Source organism: Lipotes vexillifer, unplaced genomic scaffold (genome assembly GCF_000442215.2).
Source record: "Lipotes vexillifer unplaced genomic scaffold, Lipotes_vexillifer_v1.1 scaffold4, whole genome shotgun sequence".
Taxonomy (NCBI): Eukaryota; Metazoa; Chordata; class Mammalia; order Artiodactyla; family Lipotidae; genus Lipotes; species Lipotes vexillifer.
The window spans coordinates 604,172-627,523 of record NW_006785876.1 but is presented as its reverse complement, the minus strand read 5'-3'; the positions used below and the strand labels follow the sequence as shown (position 1 = coordinate 627,523).

Genomic DNA, 23,352 nt, shown 5'->3' with positions numbered 1-23,352 from the left:
AGGGAAAGATAAATGCCTGAATTGGGAAAAAAAGAATTTTGCTTTGAAATTGCTCTTTTTTTTTTTAAGATGTCATCTAGGAATGCACTATTTAAAAATTTTGAACTTTGTTGGCACATTTTCATTTTAAAAGAAGAAGGAAAATGACTTTTAAGAAATGTGTTGGCAAAACCTGAAAAGAAAGCTCTAAAAAAAGGACTCTAGCCTGACAAGAGAAAAGGAAGAAATGATTACTGATGATTTCAATCTCCAGTAAATTACAAAGCATATGTAGTAGGCTTTGAAGAGAGATGATTCCTATGGCATACTTCATGCTGCCTTCACAGAGAAGTGTGTAAATGAAAGGGAAATGAATTGTTTCAGCCTGGCAAATCTATACCATTTTGGTGGTGTGAAAATGAGTGAAATTGAAATAATTCCATCACTTCTTACTGAAAGCAAAACATATATTTCTGATGTATTTCTACAGAACAGTGTACTTATAGATTTGCTACAAGGAAACAATGCTGAATCAAAGGTAACTAAATAATTGTCAAAAATAAGGGGATAATAGTATTTTATATAATTTACACTGCAAAATTTGAAAATCTGGAATATTACTTTGTGGCTAGGAATAATTTTTTTTTTTTTTTGCGGCACACGGGCCTCTCACTGTTGTGGCCTCTCCCGCCATGGAGCACAGGCTCCGGACGTGCAGGCTCAGCGGCCATGGCTCATGGGCCCAGCCGCTCCGCGGCATGTGGGATCTTCCCGAACTGGGGCACAAACCCACCTCCCCTGCATCAGCAGGCGGACTCTCAACCACTGCGCCACCAGGGAAGCCCAGGAATAATTTTTTTAAACTCCTTAAAACTTAGCAAATTTTTCACAATGGGAGAGAAACTTCATTCATGTATTTATTCAACAAATATTTATTGAAAGCCTACAGTGTGCCAGGTAATATTATTAATAAAACGGAAAAAGTCCTTGCCATTAAGAAGCTTATATTCTAGAGGAGGAGACTAAAAATAAACAGTTACATAGATAATTGTATCACTTTACTTGTCACATCATAAGGGCAATGAAGGAAAAGAGGTGTTCCTTGAGGAAATGATGTTTAGCTTGAGACCTGAGGAATGACAAGGAGGGTAGCCAGGTATAGGGGGAGGAAAAAGGGTTCAAAGAACTGAGAGAAGCGAAGAATTGGGCAGTGTGGATGGAACAAGTGAACAAGGGTATAGAAGTACAAAGTGAAGCTGGGGTAGTGAGCTAAGGATAGGTCTCATAGAGCCTCGTAGGTTGTGTTGTGGATTTTGAACTTTATTCGGAGAACAAGGAGACACTATTAAAGAATTTTTAGCAGGTTTGCATTTTCAGAAGATCACTTTGGGCAAAGGACTTGAGCAGACATCTTTCCAAAGAATGTGTACAAATGGCCAGTAAGAGATGCTCAACATAATTAGTCATTAGGGGAATGTGAATCAAAACCACAATGAGATAACACTTCACAGCTAATAGGATGGCTGTTAATCAAAAACAAATGAACAAAAAAAGAAAACAGCAATTATTGACAAGAATGTGGAGAAATTGGAGCCCTTGTGCATTGCTGATGGGAATGTCAAATGGTGCAGCTGCCATGGAAAACAGTTTGGCAGTTCCTCAAAAAGTTAAACATAAACATATAAATATTTTAATTTAAAAACTTTGGTTTAAAAATATGTATAAAAAGTTAAACATATAAACAATAAAAAGTTAAACCATATGATCTAGCAGTTCTCTCCTAAGAATATACTCAAAATAATCGAAAGCAGAGGCTCAGACACTTGTACCCTAACGTTCATAGCAGCATTTTTTACAATAGATAAGAGGTGGAAACAACCCAAGTGTCCATCAGTAGATGAATGGATAAACACAATGTGGTCTGTACATACAATGGAATACTATTAAGCCTTAAAAAGGAATAAAATTCTGATACATGTTACAGCGTGGATGAACTTTAAAAACACTATGTTAAGTGAAATAAGCCAAACACAAAAGGAAAATATTGTATTATTCCACTTATATGAAGCACCTAGAATAGGCAAATTCATAGAGATAGAAAGTACCATAGAGGTTACCAGGGCCTCAAGGTGGTGGTGCATGGGGAGTTACTGTTTAATGGGTATAGAGTTTCTCATTGGGATAATGAAAAAGTTCTGGAAGTGGATAGTGGTGATGATTGTGTAACATGCTGAATATACTTAACGCCACTGAATTGTGTGCTTAAAGATGATCAAAATGGTCAAAACAAAACAAAACATAGTATATTTAAAAAAAAGATTACTATTTATCAGTTAAGAATGCATTGTAGTGCAAATCACAGGAAACCCTATGAACCACAACTTAAGTAATTGGGGTGCTTATTTTTCAGATTTTTTTTTTTACAATATTTTATTTATTTATTTTTGGTTGCGCTGGGTGTTGGTTGCTGCACCCAGGCTTTCTCTAGTTGCTGCGAGCAGGGGCTACTCTTTGCTTTGGAGCACGGGCTTCTTATGTGGTGGCTTCTCTTGTTGTGGAGCACAGGATCTAGGCACGTGGGCTTCAGTAGTTGTGACGCACAGGCTCAGTAGTTGTGGCGCACGGGCTTAGTTACTCCACGGCATGTGGGATCTTCCCGGACCAGGGCTTGAAACCATGTCCCCTGCATTGGCAGGCGGATTCTTAACCACTGCGCCACCAGGGAAGTCACAGGGTACTTATTTTTCTTATAAAGTAAATCAGGAAGTTGGCAGTCTGGTATACAGTTCAATAATGCCTTCTGGAGCTAGGCTGTTTCTTCCTTTCCATTATGATATCCTTACAATGTTGGCATTGTCCTCATGCTCATCTCTGTAGGCCACCAAATGTCTGTTCTGCCTCCAGGCCCTTGTCAGTATTCCAGGCAGGAAGAAGGAGGACGACGAACAGGAAGGAGTAGTACCTATATCACCTGTATCAGGAAAGCTCACTTGCTAGAACCTTTGTGTCACCCTACATTTCTTTTTCTTATATACCACATCTAATCCATCTGCAAATCCTTTTGGTCCTGCCTTCAATATATATCCAGAATTGGAACCACTTTTGCCATACCTACTTCATCTACCTTGATCCAAGCTGCCACCATCTCCTAGATTATTATAGTGGCCTAACACCTCGTCTCCCTGCCTCCACTCTTGCAGTCCTATAGTCTGTTCTTAGACCCTGCAGTGCTCTTTTTTTTTTTTTTAATTAAGACATAATTCACATACTCCCAAATTCACCCTTTAAAAAAGTGTACAATTCAGTGGTTTTTTAGTCTGTTCACACTACTATGTAAGCCTAGAGAAGTGTTCCCTTTTAAACATAAATCAAAATCTTCTTAAAACCTTCCAATAAATCCTCATCTCATTCAGGGTAAAAGCCAAAGTTCTTGAGCTGTCTGCAAGGCCCTATATGACCCTGGGTCCCCCCACCTCTCAGACCTCATCTACAGCTGTCTCCCCTCATCACTCTGCCTCACCCACATTGACCTTCTTGCTGTTCCACACCAGACAAGCTCCTGTTTTGAGATCTGTGCACTTGTTGTTCCCTCTACCTGGAATGCTTCCTTCCTCACCTCCTTCCGGTTTTTCCTCAGATGTTACCCTTTCAGTGGGCCCTTTCTTGACCATTCTATTTAACATTGCAGCCCACCTCTCAGACACACTCACACACTCATTGACACACATTCACTAAATTCTTTTTTTTTAAATAAATTTATGTATTTAGTTTTTGGCTGTGTTGGGTCTTCGTCGCTGCGCGTGGGCTTTCTCTAGTTGCTGCGAGTGGGAGCTGCTCTTCGTTGTGGTGGCTTCTCTTGTTGGGGAGCACGGGCTCTAGGTGCACAGGCTCAGTAGTTGTGGCTCACGGGCTCTAGAGCGCAGGCTCAATAGTTGTAGCACATGGGCTTAGTTGCTCCGTGGCATGTGGGATCTTCCCGGACCAGGGCTCAAACCCATGTCCCCTGCATTGGCAGGCAGATTCTTAACCACCGCACCACCAGGGAAGCCCCTCCTTCTTATTCTTTCCCACTGTTTTGTCTTTACTTTCATCACCTTCTAATATACTGTATAATTTACTAACTTATTTTGTTTATTGTCTGTTTTTCCCTACTAGATTATAAGCTCCTTGAAAGCAGGGTTTCGTTTTTTGTTTTTGTTTTGTTTTTTACTGTTTAATCCCAGCACCGTGAATAATTGTAGTATATATTTGTTGAATGACTGAACCATGTTATATGGTACCCCAAGCTGCAAAAGAGGCTAGCTTCTAGATTAGTAGAAATAAGAGAGAGGTTGGGAATGGGTGTTGACTGAGCCCATTTAAAGTTGTGAGGGCTATTATGGTAGTATATTATTTATTTGACAGATATTTACTACTAATGCTAAGCAGTGGAGTTAGAATGGCAAATCAGACATTTGTGGTTCTTGCTGTGATGGAGTTTACATTCTAGAAGGGTGATATATGTAATAAGTAAATAAGCAAGATAATGTTAAAAAGCAATGGTTGCTGTGAAGAAAATAAGACAAGGTCATAGAAAATGAAGGTGGGTTATGGGGAGACACTGCTTTATATTCTATGGTCAGAAAAGACATTTTTAGAAGGTGATATTTGAGCTGAAACCTGAATGACGAGGAACCAGCCAGGTAGATATCTATGAGAAGAGTCTTCCACCTTGGGAAAGGAAATCAAAATAAGGATAGTGGGCTTCCCTGGTGGCACAGTGGTTAAGAATCTACCTGCCAATGCAGGAGACACGGGTTCAAGCCCTGGTCCGGGAAGATCCCACATGCTGCAGAGCAACTAAGCCTGTGCACCACAACTACTGAGCCTGTGCTCTTGAGCCTGCGAGCCAGAGCTACTGAGCCCACATACCACAACTACTGAAGCCCGTGCGCCTAGAGCCTGTGCTCTGCAACAAGAGACACCACTACAATGAGAAGCCTGCGCACCGCAAAGAAGAGTAGCCCCCACTCACTGCAACTAGAGAAAGCCTGCCTGCAGCAATGAAGACCCAATGCAGCCAAATATAAATAAGTAAAATAGATAAATTTATTTAAAAAAAAAAAAAGGATAGTACAGATGAAGCTTGGTGAGTGAGGGGTGCGGCAGGAGATGAAATTGAACAGGTTAGATCATACAGGGCCTTTTAGGCAATGGTAATTGTTTAGATTTCTATTTTAAGTCAGTTGGAAGTCATTAGAAAGTTTAACCAGGGAAGTGATATGATCTGATTCAAATTTTAAATGGAAACTTGTACTGGAACAGGTTCACATACTCATTTGCTTTCAGTGGTCACGCAGTGTAAAAGTATGTAGCAGACCCATATAAACAATAATATTGAAACTACGTTGATAAATGGGAATTTTCCTTTGGCCTAAGTGTTGGGAGTCAAGAGGTGGCTGGCAAAGAAACCAGAGGGCAGAGGGGTAGCCTCTCCTGAGCCCCATCTAGTGTAGAGCAAGTGGAATTATATACCCAGTGTTGCCAGATCTTTAAATTTTCTCAGAGAAGCCAGGAATCCAAATTGTTTTGTTAAACCTTTCAATTTATAAATGTTAGCAACCAATCCAAATAGTTTATGAAAATACAGTGGGCCAAACAGAACAGCCTTGCAGGTAGGATAAGGTCCCATAGACGACATTTGGCAGTCTCTAGATTAGGACGATGACAGTGGAGATGCAGAAAAGCAGAAGCGATTGAGATATATTTTGAAGGTACTATCAACAAACATGATGATAGAGTGGATGTGGAAGATGTAGGAGATGGCGAGGGAAGAGGGAGGCCTCATTCTTGGCACTGTATTTCTGGCGTGAACAAATGGGTGAATAGTGGTCCATTTACCGAGGTAGGGAAATCTGGGGAAAGGCAGATTGTGTGTGCAGTTAAGACCAAACATTTAGTATTAAGACTTTTTAAGTTTGAGATGCCTGTGAATCATCCAAATGGAGATTTCCAGGGAGAGTTGGTTGTAAAGGACTGGTGCATGGAAAACAGGTCTTGATTGGAGATAAATTGGGAATTACTGACTACAGCTGAGTTGAAGCTATGGGAGCCGATGAGCTCAACTAGGGTGAGGCGTTGAGAGAGAGTAGAGAAGAGGGCATGTGTCCAGCTGTAGAGTCATAACTATTCTCTTGTTAACCATCTCTCTATATACTCTGTATATAAACTTATGGGTTAAATATGTAGTTAAATTTCTGTTTCCTGCTTGAGAAAATAAATTCTGCTTTTATTTTTTTAGTGTGACAGTGATTCTGGGAACCTCAGGAATTCTAACTTACAAGGAGGAGTTACTCGTATACAACCAGAAGAAATGTCTGGTTTTATATTAAACTTGCTAGGAACAGGAAGAAAGCAGGGCTTTGACTGATTTCAAGTGGAGATTTTAGGGAGGGGTCAGTCCCAGAAAATTTTATAGTTGGCCTTTATGTGTGTGCTCTACTTATAAAATTCTCTCCTGTTTGAATTCTTCCTTCTTGGCCTTCCTCCCACCTTCCTCAAATATTTGAGCACCTACTATATGCAAAGCATTGTAAAAGCATAGGTAATATAATAGTAAAACAAAACCCAAACAAACGTGAATCTTACTATTTTCAGTATGTTCAGACATTCTATTATTCTGACATCCTTTTGTGATATTTTATATTGGAGGAGTAGTTTGGGAGGTCAGAAAATAGAAATCGGAATAAATATGAATAATACACATTTCCCTTCAGGAGTCTTTCACTGGACACTACCAGAAACATTGTCATTCAGTTTTTATTTACCATTTCACCTTTGTCCAACATTAAGAGAGCTGTTGTGTTTTCTTGACTTGCCATCCTTCTGATCAAGCTGTGATTATATGTGAAAGAAGGACCTGCTCAGTACAGACCACGTGAGGGTGGTGTTATGTGCAGTGTCGCCACTCCAGCATTTAGCGTCATAGAACACAGTAGGAGATATCTCACAGTTCTGTTTTGCCTTGGAGTTAAATTCAGAGTAGTGGGTTTTATTTTTTTTTAAATCTGTACTTAATCCTTTCGGTGTCTTAAAACTTGCTTCCAGTGAGGCACCTCCAAAGCTTTCTTGCTAGTTGGCCCAAGTCTTTGGTGTCCAGAGATAGCAGTGCTTTCTTGAGATATACTCGTTATTTTATAAATCTTTATAAAGTTAGTCCTTCAGGCTGACCTTCAGGTATAAGATATACTGCTTTTGTTTAGTGCTTAAAAAAAGAACAAAAGCAAATCTGAACAGAGCCTGGCTTTTCTTTTTGTTAGAATTTTGTATCTGCTTTTATACCATATGAATGCCTGGAGGCATCTTAAGATGGACATGATTTTATAAATCTTAAATAAAAAATAAATGCTTTATAGGTTTGGGATTTGCAAGGTGCAACACGCTGTAAGTCGGTGAATCTGTTGTAATACAATAAGGTTTATTGTAATACAAACCAATTTATCAAAAATAATGGCTCTTGGATTACTAGCCTGGCTCCTAGATTAATCCATAAAATGGGCCCCACTGTGGAGCATTTCATATTAATTTATTATACCTCCACTGTGTGTATTAGTACTTAGCACTTACTAAATGCTAAAAATTTCTTAGGCAGTGAACAAAGCCAGAAGATGGAATTTCACCCAAGCCAAAAGGTTTTTTGACACACTGGCACAGGAACGAGGTAGTGGAGGGAAAAGTTCTTCTTTTCCATGTTTTGGTGCCTGTGCCTCTACTATACTGCTGACTCCTGAGAGATTTCAGACCCATTTTAAAATCTGGAGCACATATAACAATGCACATGCTCCATGTGTCCTATTCATTATAGATATTAATAAAAAACTCTTAACTTTTGAGAGGAAAGCACTAATAGCATCAACATCCATGCCCTTCAGTCTGTGAGGAACCCTTAAGACTGGCAGTCCAGCCACCAAGGGGTTTCTGGAAATACTTATTTCCCTGAGCTTGTGAACTCTAATATAGCACAAAATTTCTCTTTAGTTGCATCTCTGTAAGTCTAATTCCATACAGAGCCTGATAGAGAATCGTGTTTTTATTTTTAGTAAATTTATTTTATTTATTTTTATTTTTGGCTGTGTTGGGTCTTCCTTGCTGCGTGTGGGCTTTCTCTAGTTGCGGTGCATGGGCTTCTCATTGCAGTGTCTTCTCTTGTTGCGGACGGAGCACGGGCTCTAGGCATGCGGGCTTCAGTAGTTGTGGCATGTGGGCTCAGTAGTTGTGGCTTGCAGGCTCTAGAGCGCAGGCTCAGTAGTTGTGGTGCACGGTCTTAATTGCCCCGTGGCATGTGGGATCTTCCCTGACCAGGGCCCGAACCCATGTCCCTTGCATTGGCAGGTAGATTCTTAACCACTGCGCCACCACGGAAGTAACCGAGAATCATGTTTTAAAATATCTTATTTTTAATACCTGTAGTCAAGTCTCATTTATCTCTTATAATTGGACTGCTTTCCATTTTATTTGTGGTGAATTTTTATACCCACATTGAATTGGTCCAACCACCAGTTATGCTCCTATCATTTGGCTTGTACCCAGGGAATGCAAGTAATTTTTCATGTTATCCTGAGAAAAAGATAATCAAATAAATCTCTTTAAAAAATTGATATTTCAAAGTCAACTAAAAGTGATTTGCAGAATGTTTTTGATCATCTGTGCTTCTGCCTTCAGTTAACATAAATAATCAAAAGTTGGCTGTGGCACAGTAACTTTTGATGGAACAGTGGTCATTTGGTTGTAAATACTTTGAAGGCCATCTGTCCTAAAGAAATTCAGGCACCAGAGCCTCAGATTCTTTACTTAACTTCTGCCCATCTTGGAAATTAGTGTTAACCCTGAGTTCATTTGGCTAGAGGAATAAATACATTTAAGTAAGACTGATGTTGATAATATTCAGTTGAGTTAAGATACAAACAGTTAAAAGAACATTAGTTGTTGACATTAATAGTTGATATTAAATGTGGTACAAGTGATTAAAGAGTTGCTAAACAATAGGCTGTAGACTTAGTAAATTTAGATTAAAAAACTGATGTAGATAATAACTTTATATATCAAAACTACTCCTGCTTGTATATAAGAAATGTTAAAAGAATGTTATGTAGATACCACCTGTCACTCCTGAAATGTACTTGGATTTCAGAGTTAAAATCACAATGAGGGGTTCCCTGGTGGCACAGTGGTTGAGAGTCCGCCTGCCGGTGCAGGGGACACGGGTTCATGCCCCGGTCCGGGAAGATCCCACATGCCACGGAGTGGCTGGGCCACTGAGCCTGCGCGTCCGGAGCCTGTGCTCTGCAACGGGAGAGACCACAACAGTGAGAGGCCTGCGTATCACAAAAAAAAAAAAAAAAAAAGACAAACATAGTAAAATCAAAAAAAAAAAAAAAAAAAAAAAACACAATGAATACTTTATCAATCAGAATGAATATTTTATCATCTCTCCCTCTCCTCCCACTCCCATTTGCTTTTTACTGTTAGCGTTGACAATACATGTGCTCCTCAGAAACCCCTTTATTTCCCCAAAGTATTTGTAATTTTCTTATCTTTTGGGTTTAATACTATGGACTCAGCCATTGCTTTTTTTATCTTAAGAAACTAATGAATTCCTAGGCATCAAGTATGTAGGAATAGATTCATACTGGGTGACTTTCTCTGCCAAATGGGTACCTCAGTATGAATTTACTAAGAGTGGTTATAGGGTCTAATATGCAGTTCTGATGTTTAATTTTATCCATATCTCTATCAGTAAGGGTACAGATTAGGCTATTTTGTCAAAGAGACCCAATGACTTTGATAAATATTTTCTCTCACTTAACAGTCTAGGGCTGATAGGCAATCTTTTCCTCATGACTTCATGGGATGCAAGCTGGCAAAGCGACTCTGCCAGCCTTTAGGTGTGACTTCCGTGATTTTTCTGGTGGACTCCATGATAGCAGAGGAGTGCGCACCCAATGTATTAAGACCAAAGCTTGGAAGGTAATTCATTACTTCCATTCACATTCTGTTGGTGAGAACTTGCCTACTGACCCCACCTACTGGCAAGGGAAGCTGGGAAATGTAGTCTCAGTTGGGTAGCCATGTACCAGCTAAAATTTGCTGAAGAGGGGAGAACAAGTTTTGAAGGTCTCCCACTTCATTTTATATCTAATGTTTTCTTTGTTTATAACATAAAATTCAATGTCACTTCAAAGTGAAGCACTTTTCCCTAACTCTCCCCCTTTCCACCTCTCAAAAAGAATAAAAATGAAAGAGATAGGCTTGCCCATTTGTTAAAGTGGAAGATTAACTTGATACCTTAGATCTGCAAATTCAGCAGAAATTGATAGAATTGCTCTTTGCCCTACAGGAGTCTTTGATAATCTGTGTCTATTTATATATCTTAAAAGAATGTCTATCAGAAGGCCTGTTGGCCACTTGTGCAAGGATAATAAAAGGAAATTCACTGAGATCAATTCTGAGTGAGCATATCCAAGCCCTTTTAGGGGAGTGGTTGTTTCTAGTCCCAACTGTAAGACTGTTGTAGTTTGATGCCTTTGTTCAATTGAATCCTAACTGTCCATTCTGGAGTACAGATTCATTAAACACCTTCCTGATTCCCATATAATTCTCCGTAGATAGAGAAAATGCACCAGTCATGCAATCTGTAGATATTTCTGATTTCTATGAAAGTGATTTATCATGATTAAAAAAAAAAAAGTAGTTGGAAATTGTAGTGATATATTCCCTCCTTCTCTAGGAAATTAGTTTCTGATTATGATTTTGACTTCTATTTAAGTGGTTTAACTACAGGGATGGAATCTGCTGATTGTGCCAGCATGTATTCTTTCACCCATGTGACAAAGTATTTTTTATTGTAAATTAGGAAATCATTCTAGTGGCTACTTCAGTCTTAATTTCACTAACGGTGAGTCTAAGGGTTTGGTCACCTGGACACTGCCAAGATCGCCAGATTTTTTAGCTGCCTTGCACTTGTTTGATACTGTAGTACTACCAGCTCCATATAGAGACAGGAAAAGAGGGACAGAGGGAGGGAATGAATTATTCTGATCTCTGTTGAATCATGTCTTCATTATGAGTGCTGCAAATTTTAGCTAGAGGGCAGAGACTGCCTCTTTGTGCCTTTATTTAATAGTGTTTATCAAGCAAGAGTGGCTTTAAGAAATAACTGAAAAAATTGCCTAAATACTATCAAGATGAATATCAGCTTTGCCCAAACTAAAACTAGTTTCTGAATGGGTGGAACTAAATAACCCCATGTTATTTAGTCAGTGTGTACATTTTTCAGAAGACTTATAATGTTGGACTTACTGGAATGTAGTTCTGCATAAAATTCGTGTTCTACAGGAGACAACTTAGATAACTTTGTGGTCAAGGTAGCTCATCCATTTATTAAATAAACATTGATTTATTTAAGCCTTGCAATATGCTCATTAGTCTAATAATCCGTTTCTCTACTTTTAGGCAAGAGTACATAATTTTTTCTAGGCATATTTTATGCTTGGTCATCCTAAAGAGAAGAAATTCCTCAGGCTATCTTATAGCATTTCATAATATAGAATCATTTAAAAGTTTTTTCCTGATATTCCATATTTATGGTTATGTTCTACCATGTGGAAATGGAAACTCCCCCAATAACCAGCCTTTAAAAAAAATAAACCTTCTATACTTGGAAATGGTTTGAAGTTACTTCCCAGATTTAAAAATCTTGGCTATGGGACTTCCCTGGTGGCACAGTTGTTAAGAATCCCCCTACCAATGCAGGGGACACGGATTCGAGCCCTGGTCCGGGAAGATCCCTCATGCCACAGAGCAGCTAAGCCTGTGCACCACAACTACTGAACCTGCACTCTAGAGCCCATGAGCCACAACTGCTGAAGCCTGAGTGCCTAGAGCCCATGGTCCGCAACAAGAGAAGCCACCACGATTAGAAGCCTGTGCACGGCAACAAAGAGTAGCCCCTGCTCGCCACAGCTAGAGAAAGCCCGCGCACAGCAACGAAGACCCAATGCAGCCAAAAGTAAATAAATAAATAAATTTATTTTAAAAAAAAATTTAGCTAGATACTCTTATTTCTGTCACATTCTTATATATATATTTTTTTAAAATTATCAGTGGCATTTAATTTATTTATTTTATTTTTGCGTGTTGGGTCTTTGTTTCTGTGCGAGGGCTTTCTCCAGTTGTGGCAAGTGGGGGCCACTCTTCATCGCAGTGCATGGGCCTCTCGCTATCGCGGCCTCTTTTGTTGCGGATCACGGGCTCCAGACGCGCAGGCTCAGTAGTTGTGGCTCTCGGGCCTAGATATTCCGCGGCATGTGGGATCTTCCCAGACCAGGGCACAAACCCGTGTCCCCTGCATTAGCAGGCAGGTGCTCAACTACTGCGCCACCAGGGAAGCCCCTTATATTTTTTATTTAACAAATCTATAAACTAATATTTATTGATAGTGATTAGTAACTGGAGAAATCTAAGTAGTGAAGGTTCACCTAAGTGATTAGTTGAGGAGAAAAAACATAAATATATCCTGTCAACTCCTAATAATTGGATGTCTCAAAACAGCTTATAATGACAAATGAGCTATGTAGTCGAAACTGCTAAAGAATTCCAGATAGGCAGCAGAACACAGTGGCTGGAGCCACACAGACTTTGGAACCACTGCCTGGATGTGAACTGTGGGCCTGCCGCTCACAAGCTGTAAGTCTAGACAATTGCTTGGTTTTCCTGTGCCTCAGCCTCCCCATATGTTAAATACAGATAATAATGGCACCCATCTTATAGCATTATTATAAGATTTAAATTAAATTAGTTGATATATAGTATAAAGTGTTTAGAACAACACCTGATACATAGAAAGCACGATGTGATAATAATAATAGTGGAAAACACTATAAACCAAAATGCTGTTGGAAGATTGTGTGGTGGATTAAGCTAAGATTTGAAGCAGAGATGGAATTTGGAAAAGCTGACAGGAGTGGAGAGGCTTGTGCAGGCAAGGCAGGGAGGCTGTAAGCTGTGTAGAGGACACTGACCAGAATGGTTGTGAGTTCAGAGTTGTCTGAAACATGAGGATTTAAACGCTGGGCAGAAAGGCAGACTTAGGCCCAGCTCTCAGAGACTTTTAGTGTTATTGTCAGGAGTTTGGATTTAATCTTTGTAGGTGGTAGGTTACAAGCATTATTTTAATTTTGATATGACGTAGTTTGCTGGATTGGTGGAGACAGATGGTGAGAGTGGTGGCAGGTGACATTGTAGCCAGTGCACAGGCCCGAACTGGGATGGGTACAGTAACAATGGCGAGAAAGAGATGTTTGCAAGAGGCATCATGATAGAAAATTGAAAGGATTTGCCTGCCTTTCTTTTTTGAGAATTTTTCTCCTACCTAGTGTGTATTCTCCCTTCATTTGGTATCTTTAACTACAGAGGGAAAATCAGAATAGGGAGCAGCCTGTGGGTGAAACATCAGATTTTTCAGGCGGCATGCTTAGATTGAAAGGCCTGACAGGAGAGAAGTCAAGGCTGGAATTAGAAATACAGCAGTCATCTCATTAGAGCTAATATTTTAGCAATGGGAAGAGTCAAGATCTTTGAGAGAGAGGAAATAGGGAGAGCAGGACTTACTCGTTGAGGAACATGTGGTTTAAGGGAATTTGATGGAGCAACCAAAGAATTGGGAGAAAACCAAGATGGTGTTAACAACTTATATTAAAGAAGAGAAGAGAATTTGCAAACTGACTGCATAGTCAGCAGTGTTAGGTGCTGCAGGACAAACAGAACGAGGCCTAAAACAGTTACTGTATGTGGCAATAAGGCCACTAGGGTAAGTGAAGTTTCAGTAGGGTGTAAGAAAACAGATTTTGGGACTTTTATTTGAGAAGCATGGATGTGAAAGGAAGAAGAAATGTATGGTGGCTCTAATAGGTACAAATGAAGATGTTCAGGCAGAGAGAGAAGCCAGTGGGGAGGGAGAGATTAAAGATCTGGGGGAAGGAGGTGGGATGAACTGGCAAGGAGCTAGAGCAGATGGGAAAGATCAGGTGGAGCCTGTGGCTTAGCTTCAGAAAGGAGGAGACCCACATTCTTAGGCCGTGGCATCTTGTGCCTGGGACAGTGCTGGACACCTAGCAGGTATTTGGAAATATATATAAAGGTGTGACTGAACGGAAGAAGGCAGGCTAGGTGTAAAAACAGAGAGGCAGTGAAAACTAGTGAGTTTATAATGCTTGATGAGTAAAATTCTGCTATAAAGGTAGGAAACAAGATCATCAGACAAAGTGTTCATGAGGGTGGTAATGACAGTGGTTACCATCTACCTGTGTGTCAAGCACCATTTTAAGTGTTTTACAAGTGTTATTTCTCAAATAAACCTGTAAGGTAAGTACTAGTTCCCCATTTATTAGATGGAGAAATTAAGACAAGAAAGGTTAACTAATTTGCCCAAAAACATACATTTTGTAAGGGCATGTTGGGGATTTGGACCAACATAGTCTGACTTAATAGGTCATGATCTTAATTATTGGGCTCCTGCTTCCCAGCCCTTGGGGAATGAATGGAAGATTTCGAACATTCATGAGATTCAGAATATTTATGGTAGAAATGGTGCCTGGGAAACAAACCATAAGATATAGTTTTAAAAAGCCTTTTTTAATAGCAGTGAATTTTTTAAAAATGACTTAACCTCTTTTTTGGTTGTTCTAAAAGTAATATATGCTTATTGAAGAAAACTTAGAAAATAAAGTATAAATTTGAAGACTAATAATCCTAAACCCAGAGATAACCAATGTTGACAAGTTTGTATATTTTCATGTAACTTTTTTCTAAGATTATTTTTTCTTTTCATAAAATTATATCATAATGTTTGTGTGTGTATACACACATATGTATTAGTTATATATAATCTTGTGGGATTTTCATTTAAAACTTTATTGAGTATTATTTCATGTCATCAAATACACCATAACTTTCACCATTTCTCTTTTGTTGATGATCAAGTCATTTCTGCATGTTGTTCTTATAAGTAATGCTATAGTGGCCATCTTTCTTTGTCTACAGTTCTTATCACCTTAGGCTAGTGTATTAGTCAGGACTCCATGGTTTGTAAGTGATAGTAAGCCACTTTGAACTACCTTAGGTGAAAAAGTAATTTTTTGGCTTAGGTAACTACTGAAACGACAGGGATGAAGCTGGGCCTGGTAGTTGGAGCCAGGGACAACTCGGACACTTCAAAAACCCCTCCACTCCTTGTTCCTGGTTCTTTCTGCATGTTTGTTTTCTGAAACAGTTTTCCTCCATACCCTGGGAAATATGACCACAAATATCTCCCGAGCTGTGGCTCACAGCATTGTCAGCAGACTGGGACTTCAGCTTTCTCCCCAAAAAATTTATTTTGAAGTTTTCCAAGCAAAAGGCTTTCCTATACAAGTATGTTACTATATTTGCTGTATCACATATCTATTCATCTATCAATCCTGCTGTTCATCAATGCATCTTTTAGAAATCCATTTCAGAGTAAATTGCAGACATCAGTACTTCCCCCTAAATACTTCAGCATGCATGCATATCATCAACTTAAGAGTTCACTATTTGTTAACATTTTTTCTTTTGATGTAAAATCTACATTCAAAGAAATACACAAATCTTAAGTTTACATTTGCTAACTTTTGATAAATCCATACACCTGGAACCCTCAACTGTTACCGCTTTTTATGATCTTAAGATTTAAAGAAATCCCAGGAAATTGCTCTGACTAGCCCACTATGGGTCTGGCACCCTGACCTCACAAAGTGAGGGAAGCAACATTTCCCACATGTAAAAGGATGCTGGGCAGATAGAACTATAGATATCTACAGGAGAGAGCTTCCTGGGAGTCGAATTACACTAATTGAATTTAGACAGCATGCCTTTTATGCTGTGCAAAAAGCGTGTATATTGGTTTTGTCTCCTTTAAAAAGCTGCCTCTAATGTTCCACAGTAATGATTTCTTTGCTCTGTGTACTTGTGCTTCATCATTTTTTTTCTTTAATTGATGTATCACATGTTTTGTAGGTCTTTTAAAAACAGATTGTAAACTCTTGAGGGCAGAGACCACTTTTTTCAAATCTAACCTTATTCCTTGTATAGTGGCATGTAATGGTAGATACTCAAATTCTCCAACCAGCCAGATCCTTTAGGCATCAGTTGAAGGTGCTTTTAGCTGCAAGTAATAGGAAACCTTGACTCAAAGAGGCTTAAATAATCAGGAAGTATACTTCCTTATGTAAAATTATAGAGGTTGGCCAGCTTCAGGGTTGGTTAATGTGTGGCCTAATGGCATTGTCAAGAACCTAGGATTTTTCTGTCTTTAGGCTGTGCCATCATTTCTGTGTCAGCTTTGTCCTTAGATTGTATCCTTTCACGATCATAGGATGGCTGTTATATGTCCAGGCTGTAAATCCAGATGCAGTAATATCGCTTCCCTTCTGTCCCTCAAAAGAGCTAAGAAACCTTTTCCAAAAGCCCTCGAGCAGACCTCCATATTTTATTGGCTAGAACTAATTGATTTTAACAAACTCAAATCAGTCACTGGTGAAGAAAATGGAACCGTGGTGACTTCTGATCAAGATTTACCCATAGATAGGTCATCTCTCCCCTTTCCACATGGGAGTGGAGTGGACACTGATATAATCAGGACTGTTAGAAAGAAGGAAGGAAAGGAAAGGAAAGAAGGTCCTTTAGACTGTTAGAAAGAAGGAAGAAAAGAAAGAAGGTTGATTGTGTAGGCAACAGGTAACACCTGTTACACAGCAGTATTACTTAATGAAAATGCCTCATCTTGTCCTCCGAAGTTGGTGGTGGTTGGACACATGAAAAAAAATCTGTATTTGACTCTTGTTGCTATCTGAATGCTCTCTCTGTCGGTGACATTTAATGCTATATATTGGCCCTAGTCTTTTCGGTTTTAGGTGGTTAAAATTTTTTCCACTTCTTCCTGGGATTCATCAGTCTTTGACTCTTATTGTATTTTGAAAATGTGCATTTTAATTGTTTCATTAATTTCATCTGGAATTAATTCCTATACGCCTAATGTCTAAGCTTGGATTCTCTGACAAACAAAGCCTGAGACAAGGATTAAAGTTGATGCTTTCGTTGAAAGGTGTAAGTCAGATCTGTAAGGGTAAAGGCAAAAGGAAAAGCAAGGAATGGTGCAAAGAAATTGATTCGATGTATTGTAGAGCTCTTGCTTCACAACAAGCTCTGAAGAGACATAAGCAGATCTTTCAGCAGGTGTGTTCACTTGCCAACAGGATTTCTCTGAAAGGGTTGCAGTGGGGAATTACACTTGAGTAGTCCTTGGAAAAAAGAAGGAAAAGGGAGGATTTATCTGCCTGGTTTCCTCCTGTCTCCTGTTCCTGGTTGATGGAGGTTTATCCCATGGGGAGCTAACTCCTCTGTACTCCCTAGCATCATCCAGACCCTCTGCAGCTACTTGGGATGCTAGATCCATGCCTTGCAGTGTGGTATTTCATATAAGTCCAGAGTGACTTGGACGAGGCACCAACTGAGAGAGAAAGACACAGACACACATAGAAGTGGTTGCAGTTATCTGAAAAAGTGTATAGGTTAGTGTCCAATTACACCTAAGAAGGTTGAAGTTGAACTTTTCTGCCATAGCATTACTTTGGTATTTAGTAACTTGGAAACATTAGTTTCAGAAAGTAAGCCAGAGATTGCTTTGGCTATTCAAGGCTATAAAGCTTAAGATAATCACCTTATGAGTTGTTTTACTTTTCTCTGGTCTGGGAATCTCTTATAGGAAGTGTTGGCAGTGTTCCAGAGCCCACAAATCGTATTGGTTGTTGTGGATCTAGGTCAGCATTGACTTCTTCATAGTCATCTCGAAATATGACATGGCTGAGTGGAGTGGCTCTGGGCACCCTTGGATTGTCCAGTCTTTCCAGGTTTATCCAGAGGGAGGGGACATGGGGATATATGTATACATATAGCTGATTCACTTTGTTGTATGGCAGAAACTAACACAACACTGTAAAGCAATTCTACTCCAATAAAGACATAAAAAAAAAAAAGATTGATGGATTCTTTGGAACTCTAGACATTTGGAAATCCTCTGAGTATTGGCTTTGAATTCTAAAAGTTTTTTACCAGGCCAGCTTCTTTTCAAAGAGAGCCATTTTGCTTTTTGTTCAGAGTACAGAAAGAGAATCCTGTTGAATTGGTGGCAGAAGAGGCACAATCTGATGGAATGAAGGAAGGAGTATCCTTTCTGGGTTGGTTTGGTCTTTGCACTCCTCATATGTTTCTTGTTTTCTTGGGTTAAGATCTCTTTTGTTTTTTTCCATTAGTGTACTTTACTTATATCACTATGATTGCTTTATAGGTATTATAGAGTAATGGTAGCTGTTTTGGTATGGGAGATTACAGGATGAGCTTGTCAGAGATGAATGTCAATTGGATGCATCTAATAAGCCTGAGGAGACTTCCCGCTTCTGTGTCGTCATAGAACTGAGGCAAGCATTTGGCCATTCCCGGCATGTCACTAGATGAGCACTCTTGATCCGTTCTGAATTGCCTACAGTAGGTGGCACTGGCTTGAAACTGGCACTGTGCAGCCCTTTGAGCTGCATTGAAAGCATGAGGATGTTTTGCCAGTCTTTGGTTTGTGCTATTCAGATTTTTGAAAGTGTTCTGAAAGGATCTGTGTTCTTTCATCAGACTTTGGTGTCTTGACTTAACCTAGGGACATAAAGTCACATTAGATCTATTGGTGTTAAAACACACAGCTCTACATATATCTAGTTAGTTGACCCTCTTCTTCCTGTTTTTTAAAAATTAATGAAATGAAGGGGTGCTATTTGCCTTATTTAAGATAGCCTAAAAATAAAAGCTCCTTCCCCCAACCGTTTTCTAGTCCAGTGAAGATGATTACCTTTCTCTTTCATTCACCTTGGATACTTCCTACTTGCCATGAGTTTGGGGCTACTTGTAAGGCTGATTTAAGGTGGGATATTTTCTCCTTTTTGAGGCTCTGCTTATGAGCTAGAATCATAAAAATTCAAGAATTGTGCCAAATGTTCTTTTGTTGATGACTGTGATTTAGTCTGTTATGTAACTGTAATGTATAATTTACACATCCTGAAGATAATCAGTCTCTGTACAGAGTGACTATATTTAACCCTCACTTCTTTGGAAAAAGAGAACATTACCAATTATCTTTGAAACTATATTTGTGAGACAATGCACATTGATCCACACTCTGTCTCCATTTTTAATTTTTGGTGTGTTAAGTAGTACTTTATGATTTATTCTGTGCTTTTCATGTATAAAGGCTCAGAGGAGAAAGAGAGCTTAGTGCTAGTGACTATATCTTGAGGCTTCCATGGCTTATATTATCTAAACCAAGAACAACAGACAATAATATCCCAGTCATCTCTATTAATATGCAGGTCCAGAAAGAGCAAAAGGGTACATTTCTTTCCACTATTATCTTTCAGTTGTGGAAGGGGAGTAGAAAGAGAGGGTATTGAAATACTTAATGGTAAACAGTTAGTAGTAAGAAAATAACACTTCCTTTTTCTATCAATGTATTGTGATGCTACTAGTGCCTGTGTCATTTGAAGAGCTTTTGAGAAAGAAAATGGTTAATGTTGGTTTTCTTTTATCTTAAACTTTGTAAGTTAAGTCCAGTTTTAAGCTCAAATTCCATAACAGGTAAATAAATTCACTTATTTATCACCCAACATTTTGCCTCATTGCCTTCCCACAGGCTCCGCTTATATGAAGTTGTCGATGTGAGAGGAAGTGTTGACTGTGTTCACGTAGGACTGTATTCCCTTAAGAAAGAAAGCCTTGAATGAGAAAATGATGTTCTCATTAAATCAGCTCTTTAAGAGTAGGTGGGAGGAATTGCTATCGATCTAATGGATTTAATAGTTCATATACAAAGTCTGTGGAATAGAAGTAATATTCTGCAGCTGAGCAACTGTAGATTAATCCATCTTCAGACAGAATTCTGGAAGCATCTGTAAAACTGGAAAATTACATTTTCTTTCCCCTTTTCAGGCACAGCTGGACTAAATGTATTTCCTAAATACTTTAGAATCAAGTTATATCCACATAAGTAGGTCTACAAAAAATCATATGAAAAATTGAAATAAAATCATAAAATATAGATGTTAGGTTCTTCTTGGCTACATTTACTCTGGTGCCAGTTTGTTTGGAAGGGCTTCAGTGTTGAAGATAACCAGAGGTCACCTGTAGAAATTCTCTCTTTCTTGGGTGGTTCTCTAATAACTAGTGGTGGGTCTATTTTAGTTCATTTGGATGAAGTAGTCCTTTTAAGGGGGGTGGTGAAGTCAGACATTTAAGCTTCTCTTCAAGCTCTCCCTTTGACCCTTTTTTTTTTTTTTTTTCGGTACGCGGGCCTCTCACCGCTGTGGCCTCTCCCGTTGCAGAGCACAGGCTCCAGACGCGCAGGCTCAGCGGCCATGGCTCACGGGCCTAGCTGCTCCGTGGCATGTGGGATCCTCCCTGACCGGGGCACGAACCCGCGTCCCCTGCATCGGCAGGCGGACTCCCAACCACTGTGCCACCAGGGAAGCCCATCCCTTTGACCCTTTTAAAGCCCTTTTCTTTTATTCTACTCACTGAAAGCACATCACCAAGCCTTCCTTCTTTGTCAGGAAAGGCCAGTCATTCCCTTTCCCCTTCCCACCCTAACCTTTAATGAGTAGTTGGTTCTGTGAAGATATGGGGGCTCCCAGGACATGTGAGAATTTTGATAGATATGAGTGACATTGTATGGATGGAAATGAGGTGGACCTTGTTCATATTTCATTCTCATATAAACTACATATTCCATTTATGCTTTACATATACAAGATGCTCCATTTAGGTAGCACATACTGTTTGAAGGTTCTCAAGGGAACAAAAAGTAAAATAATAACAATAATATTAACAACTACAACTCTGTTTATTAGCACTGAAAAAAATGCCAAAGGAATTGGGATTTTTGGTAACTACAACTAAAAGAAGAGACTCATATTAAGAATAACAGCAGTACCATGTGTCTCCATAGCACATCGCCATTTACAAAGCACTCTTCATCTGAATTTAATATGGCCTTATGTGATAGCAGGGGGTTGGATTCCCATGGTTTCTTTAGCTTTAAGATCTTTGGATCTAAATCTTCACACCAGCAATTTTTTTTTTTTTTTTTTTTTTTTGTGGTACATGGGCCTCTCACTGTTGTGGCCTCTCCCGTTGTGGAGCACAGGCTCTGGACGCGCAGGCTCAGCGGCCATGGCTCACGGGCCCAGCCGCTCCACGGCATGTGGGATCTTCCCGGACCGGGGCACGAACCCGTGTCCCCTGCATCGGCAGGCGGACTCTCAACCACTGCGCCACCAGGGAAGCTCTCACACCAGCAATTTTAATTGACATTGTTGCTATACTGTATTATCAGACAGCTTGAATAGTCAGTCTGCTATTAGTGGAGCTGTTCTTCATGTTTAATCTTTTCCCTTGCCTGCTTCTTTTGTCACTGTCCCTTTTCAGTTTGAAGACTGGAGCATATGTAGCCATCTTTATTTACTTTTGTTCAGTGCTAGCATTTGCCTTCTACTAAATGAGGTTGTCCTTTATGAGACAGCTGGTAATTTATCTCTACAGTCAAGGCTCATTCATATACTGCATTTCAGAACCTGGGATATGTTAGTAAGGCTTAAAAAACTTAAAAAATCATCTGAATTAACACTGCACTGGTGATGGTGCGCTACAGACAGCACCCCTCCAACCCCGCAAAAAAAAGCCAACACCTGAATGTCTAGTTGACGGCATTGGTACTTCCCATCTCTCCTGATAGCTTTACAATCAACAGTAGACTGAGAATGGCTATAAATGTGTGTGTGTGTGTGTGTGTGTGTGTGTGTGTGTGTGTGTCTTCATATTAATCTCTTTCTCCAAAGCAGAATCATTCCTTAGGGTAGTTTTTATGAGCAGTACTCCTAATTTGATTTTATATCAGTCCAAGAAGCAGTTTTTCTCTTTCATTTACATCAGGGTTGTTGAAAGCATCATTGAACTTTCAAACCAAAATGGGAGCACTTCTTAAAACATGCTTTTATTAAATCAACCTGATAAGAAAAACTCTGTAAGCCAGCAAATTCCAGGGTTCCCAGGGCTCTAATGGGGTCCATATTTAGACATTAGATTAAGGGTGGGGCACTATGAATTCCTCAGAATTTATACTTGGAGTGTATGGTCCAACCCAGTCAAGAACCACTGCACTGGGACTTCCCTGGTGATGCAGTGGTTAAGAATCCACCTGCCAATGAAGGGGGCACAGGTTCGAGCCCTGCTCTGGGAAGATCGCATATGCTGCAGAGCAACTAAGCCCACGCGTCACAACTACTGAGCCCGCGTAACACAACTACTGAAGCCTGCACGCCTAGAGCCCGCGCTCCACAGCAAGAGAAGCCACTGCAATGAGAAGCCCGCGTACCGTAACAAAGAGTAGCCCCCGCTCACCACAGCTAGAGAAAGCCCACATGGCAGCAACAGAGACCCAGTGCAGCCAAAAATAAAATAAATAAAGAACCACTGCACTTATTAATGTAGCTTTTTGACTGGGTCCTTGTTATATTTTTGTTAATTTGGGGGCTTTTAGACTATACACACTTTAAAATCTTATTATCTTTACATTACATGTATGATAATGCTAAACTTCAGCATTATTCTATCAGTATAGTAGTTAATTAAACACATTTATATAAAGAATAGTTTATAATGGTATGGGTTCATTTTAAAAATCTACGCCTCAGAATTAAAAATTCAATTCTTAAAGGTGATGAAGATATTTCCTGAGATTTATTAAACTACTGATGATTGCCTCTAAAAGGATTATGTTTGTTTTGTTTTGTTTTGTGAAAGGGTCAGGCAAAATAGCTTAGCTCCCAACAACACCTCTACTCTTATACATAATCTGGCAAAGATTTTGCAGAGCATATTATGTAAAGTTGTTAAAGAAGAATTCACTTCAGTCCTGTAAGCAGCTCCCACCTTCTGCTTTGCTCTGGAGAGACAATGGTGAAGGAACCTGCATCCTTATCCTGAAACAGCTCACAGTGCACTGGAAGAGTGAATTTTACGTGGTTCATCTCATTTGATGGCATCTGAGAGTCACCATGTGGTGTTTGATGTGCATACGTTCCATAGGCACTCCACAATTAAAAGGGTGATGTGAACCTTATCGTCCCTTTCCTTCTGTAAAACTTCGTCGTAGTTTTTCATTGCCCTGTGGATCAAGCACAGAATCCCTACTCTGAGCTTTGAAAAGGACCTCAGACCATTTCC

The 23,352-nt window shown here is 39.6% G+C and overlaps 1 protein-coding gene across 3 annotated transcripts in view; it reads left to right on the top strand.

Annotated features, from left to right (window-relative positions):
- BTBD9 (BTB domain containing 9) overlaps window positions 1-23,352 on the top strand; it is a 424,705-nt gene that overhangs the window by 87,013 nt on the left and 314,340 nt on the right. Inside the window, exons 5-6 of one of the 3 annotated variants that reach the window (XM_007458167.1) lie at window positions 3,805-3,828; window positions 15,756-15,788. The exons of the other annotated variants lie outside the window; for them this stretch is intronic. Coding sequence (XP_007458229.1) covers window positions 3,805-3,828; window positions 15,756-15,788 — 57 coding nt within the window. The remainder of the gene's footprint in view (window positions 1-3,804; window positions 3,829-15,755; window positions 15,789-23,352) is intronic. 3 annotated transcript variants of the gene reach the window in all.